General features: G+C 38.5%; 2 protein-coding genes across 3 annotated transcripts in view; one reads left to right on the plus strand and one right to left on the minus strand.

The window, feature by feature from the left end:
- The window catches only part of nme7 (NME/NM23 family member 7), a 35,630-nt gene extending 27,174 nt beyond the window's left edge, over positions 1–8,456 (plus strand). For both annotated transcript variants that reach the window (XM_027146937.2, XM_047813782.1), the window contains exons 11-12: positions 7,172–7,279; positions 7,909–8,456. In XM_027146937.2, coding sequence (XP_027002738.1) covers positions 7,172–7,279; positions 7,909–7,941 — 141 coding nt within the window. In that variant the 3' untranslated portion in view covers positions 7,942–8,456. The remainder of the gene's footprint in view (positions 1–7,171; positions 7,280–7,908) is intronic.
- On the minus strand, positions 8,008–15,642 carry atp1b1a (ATPase Na+/K+ transporting subunit beta 1a). The gene is made up of 6 exons (XM_027146942.2): positions 15,406–15,642; positions 12,310–12,438; positions 10,447–10,602; positions 9,909–10,093; positions 9,695–9,778; positions 8,008–9,500 (listed from the first exon to the last, which is right to left on the minus strand). The coding sequence occupies exons 1-6, from the start codon at positions 15,497–15,499 to the stop codon at positions 9,243–9,245; spliced, it is 906 nt and encodes a 301-aa protein (XP_027002743.1). The 5' UTR covers positions 15,500–15,642; the 3' UTR covers positions 8,008–9,242.

Below are 15,642 nucleotides of genomic sequence, written 5' to 3' on the forward strand. Positions count from 1 at the left end.
GATGGAGAGATTTTACGTACAGTATGCAACCTAGTAGTCGAAGACAATAACAACAACTGTAGGGAGCAAAATTGGCCATGTTCTCTGGATAGGAGAGAATAGCACTTTCAATCCCAGTGACACTAGCCGGTCATGGGCATTTTTTTAGCTCACATATGCAAAAGAGGAAAGATAGCACATTGGCTTTTGGCTGTCTTACACTGCCATGTGATGCAGTGTTGGCTGGTTTTATGTATCTTCAATGAAAAGTTCACTTTTCAAATCAGTAGCTGGTGGTGAACATACTGTATATCAAATTTTGTTGAACATACAGTATTTAAACTGGTCGGCACTGTTTCTGTTTATTGTCTTTTGTGTATTGTCTTTTTTGTCTTTTCTTTTTTGTATTGTCTTGTCATTTTTTGTTTGCATTGTCTTTTGTCCTGCACTGTCTTGTCTGTCTTGTCCTGTACTGTTTGCACCAGGTTGCACAGATGCACTTTATGTCGCTAGGACTAACTTACTAAGTCCTTAGCCCTGTCTTTGTCTTATGTACTGTAGCACCATGGTCCTGGAGAAACGTTGTCTCATTTCACTGTGTACTGCAACAGCTATATATGGTTGAAATGACAATAAAAGCTTCTTGACTTGACTTGATTTGACTTGGTGGAAACTGGCAGGTGACCAAATTGGGGAAAACTAAATGATAACAAAATTTCAGATGAGTTAGAACCTGAGCAATAAAATAGTCACAATCACAGTAATACTAATAATAATTGTCTCTGATCATTAATTGTTTTTTGATCATTAGTTGAATCTTTTCAGGTACTGCTATGTGTCCTTTTACTGCAAAGCCTATTATATATATTTCAGCTTGTGTTTTGACATGTGAGCATTTGAGTGTCTGCCCATCGGTGTTTTGCTGTTGACAAAACTGTTACACACATGTACCCACAGATTCTTTTTAATGATATGCTTTAGACACTGAGATACAAATTTCAGAATACTGTATTTTAATCTATCTTATATTTTTTCACATTGTTTACAGCAAAAGAGTTTAGGCATTGGAAAGAAATATAGTTTCATGTAGAATTTGATGTATAACTGTTCTGAATTTAGCAAAACTTCTTATGAAAAAAATAAATAAAGACAACAAATAGTTTTTACAAGTTTTGATACAGGTTCAGTGGTCATATAAACCTACTGCATCGATCTGATTCTGTATGAGTAGAAAAATGGTGCATCCAGGGATACACCTCCCTGTGAATGTACCATTTTATTAGCTGCAAGAACAAATGTTAAAAGCTTCCTAATTTGACCTTTTAAACACAAAAGAGGTCTCTTGTTGCCATGAACAGGGCTCCTCAACATCTATGTCTCTGCAGACATACACTATACCTGCTGTGATTGTATTCATGAGGATTGAAATGCACGAACAAGTATGCTTATTCGCAACATTCGGCCACTTGTGTTAGACTGAGCGTAAAGCAAATGTTTTGAGTGTGAATAAGCGAATGCTTAGATTAAGCTCTTGTCAGCTGTACTTGTCTCATGTGGTGCCGGAGATCATGAATATTGTACTGTGTTGACAGATCGTATTAGCTGGCAAAGTTCAGCTGGTCACTTCTCAGTTAACGGACAGGACTCCGGTTCCAGGTGTGAAAATGCAGTAACTGAATAGTATACAGCACATTCTATCAGTAGTATTTAACCTGTGGGACTGAACTGTATAATGAGGTTCTCTGTTATAGTTATATCCTAACAAATCTGATCTCTAGTTTAATGTGTTCATTTCAATTAAGTTCAGTAAGCACATTTATCACATTTATGTCACAGTTCATACCAACAAAAATAAATCAATATATAATATAAAGGTATACCATATTCTTTTTCATTACACCTAAGATTTAAATAGATTAAAACACCCTCATTCCACAGTGCTATTGGGTTTTTGAATTTGATTTGTCATAGCGTATTGATTGATTGTCAAATCAATCAATCATCCCTCCTGTCCAGAGGGATGAAACCCTCTGGACAGGAAGGATATCATTACACTGGTGTGGCCTTGAAATATTTGCCTGGTACACTGAGCAGAGGAATATCAAAATTTTCCTATCACAATTATTTCATTTCATATGATTTAGTATAAGTATAAACCATGATGTCATTTCTTATCACAACATATTGAAACCCATGGAAACTCAGCTGGCTACTTTGTCAGAGTGCTAATTACGAACAGTGGCAAATCAGAGAGAACTGACATCATGACTGAATTGAAATCAACATAGTACTTTGTGCTTTGGTGTTGCATTTAATATCCCCAAATTCTTTTTGACCATCAAGGTAGAGTGCAGGGGAACCTGCAGTTACCATAGCAGTAGTCTCTGAGGAGATTTATTTAATAAGGCTTAATTTAGGCCCTGGTAAATCAGCACAGCGACTGAGCTATGTGATGGGTGAACTTTAGCAGCGTTGTTCTCATGCATCTTGTCTGTTTCCTAACGTAGAGTTAATGTGGTTTGTTTCTAAATACAGACCTATGTTATGTGCTAAATCTGTTCTCTTGTAAAAGCAACCTGCTGTTTTTCTTTATGCTGTTTGTAGTGATTTCTCTGCACCATTATGAGTTCTTCAGCATGTTCTGCATTTTCTCTAATTCCTACCAGGTATATCTATGTTATTGAAAACATGTCTTTAAAGCGTATGTCTTAGTCTTGTTCTTTCTTTTAAAAGAACAAAATGTCCAGAGTGAAGTTTTTACTTAGCTATACTTGTAAATTATACCAAAGCTCAGTTGTTCCACAGACAATAAGCAAGCCTAGTGATATTTTATTGGTCAGCAAGAAAGATTGGTGTTAACAGACATGAAGTGACGGACTTTGAACATGGAGGGAGTGTGAAGCCAGACAGTGATCTCAGCAGGTTATGAAGTAATGCAGCATCACCTAAGCAGCCATTTATTTTACAGAAGAGCAGCACACAGGAAGCTTTGTCTGGCAAAGAGAGCAGACTATAATGGCCTTTTTCACCAAAACTCAGAGTACAACATGCCTCTGTGGAACCGTAGGGCTGTGGTTTAAGACTCTGCACTTATGGGTGTATGAAGAATGTTGCATATAAAATAGCACTGGTGAATGTGTGTCCTTAGAATATATGTTTTGTTCAGTTTGTGTCTGAAGAAACTTGTTTTGAGCATTAAGGATATGAGGGTTGTCCCAGCCAGATCCAACCTCTACGTAAATCAGGTAACGAAGCCGAGGAGTGAAAATTACCTTATGGCATTAATTTTAGGACCAAAACTCAAGGGTATGTCTAAACCCTGTGAAGTCAAATGAAAGTCGTTTCACCTGGATGCGTAAACAAATCACAGGCCTTCTTACTTCTGTATAATAAATATACCGTTTAGCAGCAGATGGATGTGATTACTGATTATTAATAATAAACTCAACAACATGTAGGCCATAACCATGACCTGGTAATTAAACATTTCTAATGAAAAGTCAGTTTAAAGTAAAGTAAACCAAACATTTCAAGCATTACACACAATATTCAAATTTCTTACTCAAACAGTTACAGAAATATAACTATTTTCTTCATTCATTCATTTTCTACCACTTATCAGAATCTCAGGCGTCATCGGGCATCAAGGCAGGATACACCCTGGATGGAGTGCCAACCCATCACAGGGCACACACAGACTCTCATTCACTCACACAATCACACACTACGAACAATTTTCCAGCGATGCCAATCGACCTACCATGCATGTCTTTGGACCGGGGGAGGAAACCAGAGTACCCAGAGGAAAGACCCGAAGCACGGGGAGAACATGCAAACTCCATACACACAATGTGGAGATGGGAATCGAACCCCCAACCCTGGAGGTGTGAGGCAAATGTGCTAACCAATAAGCCAACGTGCCCCCCTTCTTTTCTTCATAATTCTCATAAAAAAATAATGAAATAGAAATAGTGTTCCTTCCGTTGTTCTCCCCAACATAATTGACTTCATTGTAAGTTGCTATTAACCAAACTTGAAATTGAATCGTTTGTTATGGTGAAATCTTGCTCTCATTCATCAAAATACCACAAAAACACCACGAATCACAATCAGGCCCATTAATATATTTTTAAAAGTCAGGAACAGTTGTAAATGTGCCAGAAGAAGATATATGATTGAGGTGTTATTACTGATTATCAGCCAAGATATAAATTACTCATCACCCCCTCCAGGTTATTTTCCATTTCACACAACCCTTGAGTCCAGAGCATGGTTTGGTCAACGTAAAAAAAAAGTTTTTTTGTCCTTTTGTTTTTGCAGTATAAAGCACTGTTTGTGTAGATCGTTTACTGCCTGCTGAAAATAGCTCCCCCACTTCTCCATAGCCTGAGGTCTTTTAATTGTTTTTTTTTATTTTTTTTATTTTTTATCACAATTAAAGCACCACAGCCGTTGGTTCATCTGATAATAGAAACCGACTGACAGCACAACACTGAACCGTCTCTGAAGACCTGGTAGTACAGTTATCTGTCTGCCCTTCAGTTTCTTTTCCTCTGTTTTTTGCTTTTAATGAGCACAGCATCAAGTAGACAATGACCGATATTGTGTCAGTGGCAGTGTGGGAACTGTTGATGTTAAAGCGTATTTGTCCCTGAGCTGTGCAGCCCTATGACGTCATGTGTACTCTGTATTGACATTTTCAGTGTGTGGGATGAAATGGAGGATGCAGTGTGGCTGTATTATTGAACACACAAGTTGTTGCATTAAACCATCTCATATCAACACACGCACACTTTTCAAATTTGTGGTATTTTATTTTACCCCAAAGCTGACTCTTTTCCAATAAAATCATGCATCCACTTTGCATTTGTCTCTTACCGCATAAATTTGCCAGTGATTGCTATTTTGTATTTGTTAAATACTATAATATTTGTTTCTGCCATAGTGTTCCAGACTATACCTTGTGAAACACTTAGATGAAACCCTCTGGACAGGAAGGATATCATTACACTGGTGTGGCCTTGAAATATTTGCCTGGTACACTGAGCAGAGGAATGTAATGAAGGGACTAGTAGGCTTCACTCCATAACACACTAATGTGCAGATATCTAATGATATGTATCTCCAAACCTATTTTCCATAAACAGTAATTTGCAATAATAACTTTCTTTTAGTGTATGTGTGGTCGTTATTACCACTAAAACCTTCCTAAACTTATAATAGTATGTTGGCTTTGAGGGTTGGATTACAAGCCTTATTTGCTCCTGAGAAATTTCAGCATGGCTCCAGTGTGGACCGTGACAGGTGGCTTCAGAAAGTTTGTTGCTGTACAATTTCTTTGAGGCTTATTACCATTTGGATGAGGCCTCTCCTGTGAGCATCACTAGGGGAGGTAGATCATGTTTCCTCACAGCAGAGATTAGAGCAAGGCGGTAGAGCCTATGCCCTGTGTACTTGAGGGCCTTTCAATGCAGAACACATGTGAGCAAGAATTAAAGTCAAGACCCGGTTTTAAGTCCAGCATTGTACAGAAAGGGCACTGAGATGGCAGCTCTGTGTACAAAAGAATGAAGTGTCTGGACACAAACTACTGCCTTCCACTGGGGTCTGGAGGAGGGATACATTAAGCTAGGCCTGATTTGCTATAAAAATATTTTCAGTGATGTTCCCTATATGCAGACATTTCCTGAAAAAAAAAAGCATATTCAGCCAACGTATTCAGTTATTAATCGTCTTCACAACTTATTATTTAAGTTACTGATTATACCTCACTCTGTTGAATTCTCAATTCTGATTGGTCAGAAGGTGTTAATTTTCTTTTCTTTTTTTTAACAACAGCTCTGATAATAGAAATGATATTAATATTATGTCGTTTCCATAGGATCAAGGGATTTGTATGATAGATGTTCAAGCAGGGTTTTTAAATGTATTTTTAACATTTGATATTTGTAGCATTTTTGGAAGGGGTCTCAAGGCTCAGTGCTTTGTAATAGTATTAGGTAAAGCTGTTCATTTAAGTTTTCTGCCCCATTAAAATATTAAGGACCGGGGATGAAGAAAGTGAGGCAGGACTGCTTGTAGGGGAGTAATAGCTCAGTGGTTAAGGTGGCTACTGAACGAAAGGTCATGAGATCAAATCCCACAAGTGCCAAGCTACTTGAGCTACTTAAATGAGATAAATGAGTCTTGTTTTGTTCCTCACATGTTATTCAGATACTACAGTAACAAGAAAAGCGTGTAGTTAGTGCTAGGAATGTACCTCTGAAACATCCAGTGGGTTCTGGGAAAGTCTTCTTGTTCTTATGGATGCACCCATAGACTGTTATTAACATTTAACTGTGATTTAGTGTGAGATCAGATTTGACAAATTCCCATTTTATAGTGCAATTAAAAATGATGTACTGTGAAGATGATGTTTAAAAGTTTCTTCTTTTTTTATATATCCAAGTGGCTTATAAAGTCTTATCATTAATCTTCACATCACTATAAAAGGAAATGGCAAATGGCTTGTGCTCACAGACAGACATTGTAAATAACTCTGTATCAGGCATTGAGTGATACTCAGTTATAATATTGTTCTTAAAAATGGAAAAAGCAGGATCCATTTCTTCCTCGTTCGTGAAGAATGTGTTTTTTTTCCTCATTTGCTGCATTACAACATGCCCTGAATGCTGAACTTCCTGCTTTGTGTCAGTCTGCTGCTTCTAAAACATACTAGGATTAAATAATCTAGCGCTTATCTGGAACCTATTGGATGGCCCAGAGTTTATCTCCTCTTCTCATTTATTATTCATAACCTTTTTTTTTTTTACAGCCCAAGTACTTGAACCTGCGAACTTGTCACACTTATTACGCAACATGTGCGGCAACCTGAATGGTGTTATCCTTGTCATCTCCATGGCATTTTGATTGAGCAGAGTTATGAGATGTAGAGGAAGTAACAAATATTGTTGTTTTACGAACAAACATGAGTAATCTGATGCTTTAGATATAAAGGTAAGTAATCTGAATCCTCAGCACTGTAGGGTGCGAATCATCATCACCACCCTGCACGCATCCTCACCTGAGTGCTCTTCAGGCCAATTGTCATTTAAAGGAGACAGATGAATTTTAAGTTCAACCATAGGTATATTCCATCATTTGAACTGCACAGTATCAATGAGCTGCCATGTTTTCATGTGCTCTATTACAGGAAATAGCTCGTCATTTGCGGCCCACAACTTTACGAGCTCTTTACGGCAAGAACAAAGTGCAGAACGCTGTCCACTGTACCGACCTTCCAGAGGATGGGCTACTTGAAGTAAGTCTTCTCTGATGTCATTCACTTTTGTTTCAGTCATGAACTGAGGCAGTGTGAACCTGACCTGCTGACAAACGTTTACTCGCCTTCACAAATAATTCTACATCTCGCATCACGTGAGACGCAGTCACAGGTCTCATGATGGTCCACTGTAGGCTGCATCAAACCCACAGCGTGCATAATGTCTCTGGGAAAGAGGAGCAGGAAAAGGGCAGGATTAAGTGGAGGATGGGCTTTGTGCTTCTCAGGCAGTAACTTTGGCCCATTCAGCATCATTGTTTCACACAAGCTCCAGATCTGTGCAGCCTCTTTAACAAACGGCTCCTTGTTAAACATTCGCCTGCTGGGCAACTCAGCCAGCACATTCTTAGAGAGGCCGTGCACACACGCACACACATCTATACTCAGAGCAGTCTCTTAATGTGAATCACTCTTGTACATGCTCATGCATATGTGCACACACACACACATACAATAAGATACTACAGACTTTCAAAGTGTATTTTATAAACCAAGCTGCTTATCTGTTCTGCTGACACAATAGTAAAAGTGCTGTGAAAAATAATTACTGCAATAATTATCATATATATATATATATATATATTTTTGATGTTTCTTTTTTCCTTCAGGTCCAATATTTCTTCAAGATTCTAGACGGCTGATTGTTGATTGTATATTTAATTGCCTGTGATTGATTATGGTTTGAATAAAAAAAAGGGACAACAGTCTGGTTGGTTGTACATTTATTTGTTTAGGCCTTACCTGTATTAAATAAAATGACAAGAGCAGATGTAACTCCTGACAGGTGTTCTTATTTTCAACATTGACGTTTAAGCACTTTTAACATTGACAAAACATCATATTACATGGGGTACTGCATTGAATCTGATAAGTAACTCTGACCAGTGACTTTGGTATCTGGATTCATACTATACACTTTTTCCTGCAGAAAAAAAAATTGTACAACTGCATAAATATAAAATTCTTCCACCATGTAAATGGCTAAAACATTCATTAGAAAGTTACACCACATTGTGATGTCTCCAGCAAAAAAAAAGGAAAAAAAAAATTAAATTAAAGCACTGAGTTGCCACGGTGACCATAGGGAGGAACAGTCCTCCATTCTAGAGTGGAGCCCATTCTCCAGACTAGATACACACAGTTCTACACTTGAAAACAAAAGAAAGTAAAAGCCTTATACAGAAATGCCATTAACCCCAAAATCCCACACTGCAAGATGATCAAATAAGAGAAGAAGTGATGCAAAAGTTTCCCCACAATCAACAAAATAAGTCAAAAATAGAAGGAAAAAAGATTCCATGGAGTGCAGTCATTTACTCACATACGGACCTGGGGATATCAGCGCGTACCATGCCACTATTTTCTTTTTTTATTGTACAAATACAAACACACACACACACACACACACACACACACACACACACACACACACACAAAGCCCCCTCTCACTCTTTTACACACACACACACCTTGGACCACTAAACTGACTCACATAAGACAACAGAAATTATAACATGGCTTGGAAAGGACCATTGTATGCGACTACTGTACTGCACACTCCAAAAATATAGAGCGAGACCACACTAGGCAGAAATACTCAGGGACAGAAACACTGCTCGCTACATCAGTAGTGGAATCATAATTTACAGTAATGAATGAACATGTCCCATGGCTCAAGGAATATTCTCATTTACAGTAGAATAAATACTTTGCTATTGCTACTCTTCCTGTAATGTTTACATTCTAACCCTAGACATATGCAGAGAAAGCTAGTGTAAAGAATACAGATTAAGTGTAGGTCCCGTATGTTATGAAAGTTTGTTCAAGACTAGTCGTGGTTTTCGTTTTGTTTTATTTAATTGAAATCTCTTATTTTTTTCATCTGTCTAAATTATTATGTTTTGAAATGGGCAGAGTAAAAGCGCTATTTTCATAGCTGTGGTCATGATTTGACCATGATTTTGACCTCAAAACGTCCCTGATAACGGTCTTTTTCACTGTAATCAATGTTTTCTCCGAATATTTTGCACTCAATACGCAGCTCCATACCATGGGTAATGTTGGTGAACTGAATGCCCACAAGAGGCTGGAGGTAATTGGGGTGTAGCAGCTTGCCATAGTAAGGATAGTACTGCAGTGGGTATCCTTGGCCCAGGCCAAAGTACTTAATCCCTTTGACTTTGTCAGCATCTTCTTCTTTCTGTAGAGCAGAGAGGAAAAAAGGCTGTTGTTTAACCACCAAATATGTCAATGAATAAGTTTAAATAGCAGGACAGAGAAGGTGTGTAGTGGGTTTTCCATTGTGTGTGCGTGCATGCGTGTGTGTGTATAATCAGGTGTTATTTGTATTACACAAATTCTGTGTAGTAAAACACACATATAATCACACTATACCTTGTTGTAGCAGTAAACAGGAATCAAATGTTGTGAAAGCGGCCCACTAGCAGCCGCAGGGAATGAGGAATTGGATTTGGGAGGCTAAAGAATAAAAAATAACAACCTATAAGCTACATATAAAGTCACATACCCAGCTTAATACATGCAGGTACTGCCTTGTATTTTTCTGAGCATTCTTTATTCTTCTTCATTTTCATGAACTAGAACTCACCCTGGGTCTGAAATTGACAATTCTGTTGAGCTTGACAATAAGGCAGGGTTTTCCATCCTTAAAGCCGAAGCTGGTGTCATCCAGGCCTGAGCAGTCTCCCAGCCAGGACCTCTTGAAGCGGCAGGCCTTCCTTACGCCTGTGTCACTTTCCAAGTCCCCACGTTCAATGTATTTGCTAGGAGACTCTAAACATGCAAAACAAGACATATGTCCCAAAGTATTCATACTCCAGTTTTTATAATTGAGCAGTGAGCATGTGTCATCTTTTGTATGCCTGTGTCATCTTATTCATATGTATACACCACAAATATTTGGTAAGTTTTCAAAATTTGATGCATATGTAAAGAGCTAATGTGTAACTAAATGTTCAACAATTCCACTTACAACTGTTAATGGTACCATGACTTTGATAGAGATCTGAGCCTATACTGTGATATTCTGCTATGTAACAATATGTTCACACTATTTTATAATTATGTGTATATTCAATGTTTTTGGTGTAATGTAGGCCCCAATTAGATGTGAAAACCCAGCGTACCACCACAGTCTTCAAAGTTCCTTTCATCCGTCTGTTTCTCATCTTTATATGCCTCCAGCAGGTCTTTCATTTCTTTTACATATACTCTATAAGTATCCTCATCTTGCATGCTGAATGAGATCTCGGATTTATCAGAGCGAGGGGTGTGGGATAAGCCTGAGGAGTGAAGAAGAGGAGACAGAATGGACTTTTTAAAACAGCACACTAGCATTCATGAAATGAGACCATGTTATAATGTAAATAGAATACATTTCCCTGGTTTGCATTTCCTTATGCTCAAGAATTGAATACAGACTCATCTGCTCTATTGCACAGTTAAAGCCAAATCCATTCACTGTCATGGTTAGCTATTCAGATGAAACTCCTGTTCTCAGCCTGGCAGTAATTTTCCACCCAGCTCGAGTGCAAGGCCAAATTGGGGCGTGGTTACAAGCACAGTCAGTGAGGGGGAATGAGTGGGAGGAACCCTTGTATTACTGCAAGGTCATGAATCCTTTTAACGGTTTTTACATGAATATGTATTTCTTTTTCCATACTAAAACTCTGGCTTATTTTTAATGCCAAAAATAATTAAAATGTAAAAAAAAACTGAGGGATAGTTTTCTTTTACTACATGTGAACTTTTACAGACTCAACCCCATGGTTCCTGAGCAAACCCCCCCACCACCACACACCTCACGTGTTTCGCTCACACAATGGAAACTTTTAGCCCCTGAGGAGGGTGGGACTTGAGACCAGTGAGTGTGTCTACCACCTCCTTTCCTTATCACGGCTTCCAATCGTAGCGCGCTCTGCTGGACTCCACTCGGCACCTACTCATGTTCTTTTCTTCACTGAACCTATCTACACAGAGGCTGCTGCTCTTCAGGGGGAAATGGCACCAGCACACTGTCTAACACTGAATACAGCTAAATATATGCCAAGCAACAGCACACACTCTGCAAACATTCATTGGCCCAAAACTGTGGAGGCTGGTTAGGCAAACGCCTGGCAATAGAACAATAAGAAGTCTAGAAATGCCTGAATGCCCTCCAAGATTAGCAGGACAACTTCAATACTGTACAGTTATGCTGTTACTTTCTTTTGCTACTAAATATCAGATTATTCATTAATTGTTTTATATCTCTTTAGCTATAAAGCTTAATGCACCCTGAACCAGTTAACATTATTTTACTGATGGATACGCCTATAAAGAATACAGATTAAAGCCGAACCTCCATCAGTCCCTCTATAAGCAATCATGACATGTGATGCTAGTCATCAGTTTGTGAAGAAAAACAGCAGCATTCCTTGTATAGCTGACATGCAAAGCCCCATCAAGCTGACTAGAGAGTAGCACAAAAGACAAAATGGCTGAAAAAGGCTCTCTCCTTTCAGAACAGTAAAGCTACAGTGAAAAGAAACATTAGAAGGGCTCACTGCAAAGTTGAAACACATTAAACCTGTAGTTTAGTAGTACTGTTGCTTCTGGCCTGAATCATCAGTGCTACTTAAAATACTCATCATAGCTATGTCCTTGTGTTTGTAGCTGCATTATAACTCATACCTGTTGATCTTCTCAGATCTGCAATAGGCTGACTAACTAAAGCTCTACTAAACAGACATTAGTAGATTATAACATTTTGTCCTAAGACAAAAATAGTACATGCTGACAGAGGCTAAGTAAAAATGTCAGCATTGTAATAACACTATTACAAAATTCTGGAGTGCTGGTTCTAATTCTAGTTAGAATTAATTGGATAGTTACGTTTAGTTCATTATATCAGTTTATATATTCTAAATTTGGCCCCAAATAACAAACTCTAATGTTGGTCTTTGGCACAGAACACTTAAAATTTTTACACTAGCGGCAGTGTTAATTACCTGGGGGTGCAACTCGGTCCTGGTACGTGGGCTTGTAGTTGCTAAGGGTCAAGAGCATCGCCTGGATGGTGCCAATGAAAATTCCAGCCAAGCAGCCATAGAAGATTACATAAAAGATGAAGATTTTAACTGCAGAAAAAGAAAGAGTAAATTAGTGATGGAGTAAATAAAAGTAGTAGCATTTCTCAGTAATACCATTACAGGTTAGTAAGAGGAAGTAAAGTTATTGAAGAATGACTTGAAGAATTTAGCATCTCCAGATCTGTGAGGGTCACGTGTGGAATATAAAGCTTCTTCCAAACTATTAATTTTGTATTGTTAGATCTAAATAAAAACCGTTACATTCTGACTGTTAAAAATACATTTCAGAAGGTAGTCACTTTCTGGATAGTAGCTTTTTTAGTTTTTTGAACATATACACTGAAACCACACAATAGGGAAACCTCATAATGAGATTTTGAATCAATAAATTTTATAGGCACATTTAAAACAAGGTTTCATTATGATAGTTACGTAAATGATAGAATTTTCTACAAAATGCAAAGCAAAGCAAAATCAACTGTGACATGTGACTCTCATGACTAGTGACTTCCTGATTTTCCATGTGGGGAAGTTTGTTTCCCACAGCAGCTGTGTAAAGTTGGCAAAAATTGCAACACAAGTCCAAAAAATTACAACAGTAGGAAAACAGTCAGAAATCTCTCGCTCTGTTGTGAATGCCAGTTAGAGAGAATATCAGCTCACCAACCACCACATTTTCAGAGCTCTGTCATATTTCCCTCTCTGTAATAAGAACTACATCAACCGAGAGCTCTAGGGTCTAAAATTGCCCTACAGGGTCTAAAAATGCCCTGCTCGTAGCCCACCCCCATCTCCAGTGCAGACTGATTCAGCTGCTCACCAAACACAGGGATTTTATGGTGGTCGACCTTTCTGCTTCTCTGACCCACTGTTATAAACAGTTTACAGATCTGCAGGAAACACCTTTACAGATTCATTGTTTCAACACAATTGTTGACAATACAATAAAATGACAATGACTGCCGTTATGTCAATCTTTCTAAGACATAAGAGGCCACAGAGATGTTGTCTGGTTTCTCACATGGAGTGACATGGGGTTGATATCTCCTTAAATTAAAATGGTGTAAGTCTGAACTCCAAATATATCGTACAGCATGAATATGATGTGAAAGAAGCAGTCATTTGATGTATCCATGCAGGATTGAATGTGTGGATAAAAGTGTAATGTTTTAGTCAGTTTGTCCATCCAGAGATGATAGTTAGATGTCTCAGTTCGTGTAACCCCCCCCCCCCTTACAACACAGAGACCAGTAAAGTTTAAAAAGAAAGAAAACTTGCATTTTATCGACTTTTTATTTTATTTGTAACATAAACTGACATTTGAGCGGTAGTTTAAAGGCCCCGCAGTCAAATCATTACACCGGAAAGATTAACGTACAAAAGCTTTAAATCGCCTTTCACAATTCGGTGAAGTTTACACTGTGGTCAGAGTTGTATAAAAAACACACACACAGTTACACAGTTTAGCCGGTTAGCATTAGCTCATAGCATAACCGTCGATATGACTTTTCTGTAACATAACCGACACTGATGCAGCTCCTGTAGCGTTTTATCATATCAAACTGTTTTCGACTCATCTGAGTGTCTTAATTTTTTTTCAACAATTTTTTCACGCCGTGAAAGAAATATCCGTGTAAGACGAGGTGCTGAAACTCATACTACTAGTTAGCGTCACTCTTTGACTCCAACATAATGTTATAAGCGACAAGTCACTCGCCACATGCGACCATTTTATCGGCACCGAACTAACATTTAAATCAAAATACAGCACGCGCGCTACTTTTTAAACACCAACCGTCGAAAGCAAACGATATAAAAGTTGTGTAACGGACATTCAACTGGTTTCCTCCTCCATTTAACCCGTAATAACTGCTCACTAGGCCTTGAATGGAGAATGAGCCATGTGTCCTACTGTCTCACTCCACTTCACGGCACATAGACACAGACATGAATGCTCACAGGTGATAAACTATCAACTCCCGCCCAAAAAAAAAAAAAAAAGCCAAAATAAAGTTGAAAGCTGACACGTGAAGATTAAAACGATGCATTCCGCTAACTGAAACAGGAACAAGAATGAATGATGTATTTTCCTAAAGTTATTGTTATTTCTTTTGAAGTGTGTCCGCCATAAAGTGTCGAGTGAACACAGCAGGCCTTAAAAAATCACCTTGATTCACCTTGGAGGGGGAAATAAACGCGTTAAGACGCTTTTCGGCTTCCTGGCTAAATTCCGTGCGGTAACATCATAGTAATTATACCGTAGGAAGACAAAAACAGCTCTGACAGGAAACACAAACCGCGTATAATCATCACCATACTGCTAATCAATGTCCTTCCCATCGAGCTTTTCATTTAAAAACCAGAAAGATATAGAAAGAAACAGACAAACTAGTTATCTACTCGTTTGTATGGTGTCTAAAACACGACACACAGTATTTACTGACTAGCCTACAAAGCTAACTACACACAATTGTGTTCGTTTGATCGTTTGTATTTTCATTGACACTTTTCAGCACGAGTTTAACATTGTATTCAAATATTCAACGTTCATTTGCTAAACTGTATAGAGAATAAAAGTAGTTTTTATATAAATATATGTGTGTGTTTTTAACTCTAATCACTTTTTCTATAGCTACATAAACCACTGTATAGTGTTAAAGACTTGTGTGTAGTTGTGCCATGGCAGCGTGAGGGCGGTATATTCTCTCTATCTCTCTCCCTGTCCCCCTCTCTCTCTTTCTCTCTCCCTGTCAATCTCTCTGTCCCTGTCCCTCTGTCTCTCTCTTTTCTGTCTCTCACTTTTCTGTCTGTCTCTCTCTCTCTCTCTCTCTCTCTCTCTCTCTCATTTTTTTCCGCCGAAAATGAAAGTCACGACGCAGCATGTAGAGGAAAGTCAGCTCGAGCAGGTGCTGTGACCTGTTGTCTGTCACACACGTTGTCACACACGCCATGTCTTGAGAACAGCACCTAGCTATTTTCTACGAATTCGGAACAAATAAAATGTCGAACACTTACGCCAACTGCTGCCGGTACGTCCTAAAAATTCACTCTTTTCAGAATTCCACAGAAAGGTCTTCCATCCGCCGTCGCCTTCCTTATTCGCGGGCATTTTCGTTTTTTTCTTAAAAAAAAAACAACTTAGTTCCTTAGTTGTGTTACTTTATTTGGTTTCTTTCGTTCAGGTACCTAACCCCCGGAGCTGTACTCCTTTCAGCTAGTTTTTCAGAAAGGACAGTCGTACCCGGCTCGTGG

The sequence above is a fragment of the Tachysurus fulvidraco genome, chromosome 5 (assembly GCF_022655615.1).
Source record: "Tachysurus fulvidraco isolate hzauxx_2018 chromosome 5, HZAU_PFXX_2.0, whole genome shotgun sequence".
Lineage (NCBI taxonomy): Eukaryota > Metazoa > Chordata > Actinopteri > Siluriformes > Bagridae > Tachysurus > Tachysurus fulvidraco.

Excerpts from the sequence above, each read along its gene's own strand:
- atp1b1a (XM_027146942.2), bottom strand. The coding sequence starts at position 15,499 with ATGCCCGCGAATAAGGAAGGCGACGGCGGATGGAAGACCTTTCTGTGG. Across the intron at positions 10,094-10,446 it reads GAACTTTGAAGACTGTGGTG|AGTCTCCTAGCAAATACATT; the intron begins GTACGCTGGGTT and ends TTGCATGTTTAG. Across the intron at positions 9,779-9,908 it reads TTGTCAATTTCAGACCCAGG|CCTCCCAAATCCAATTCCTC; the intron begins GTGAGTTCTAGT and ends TTTATTCTTTAG.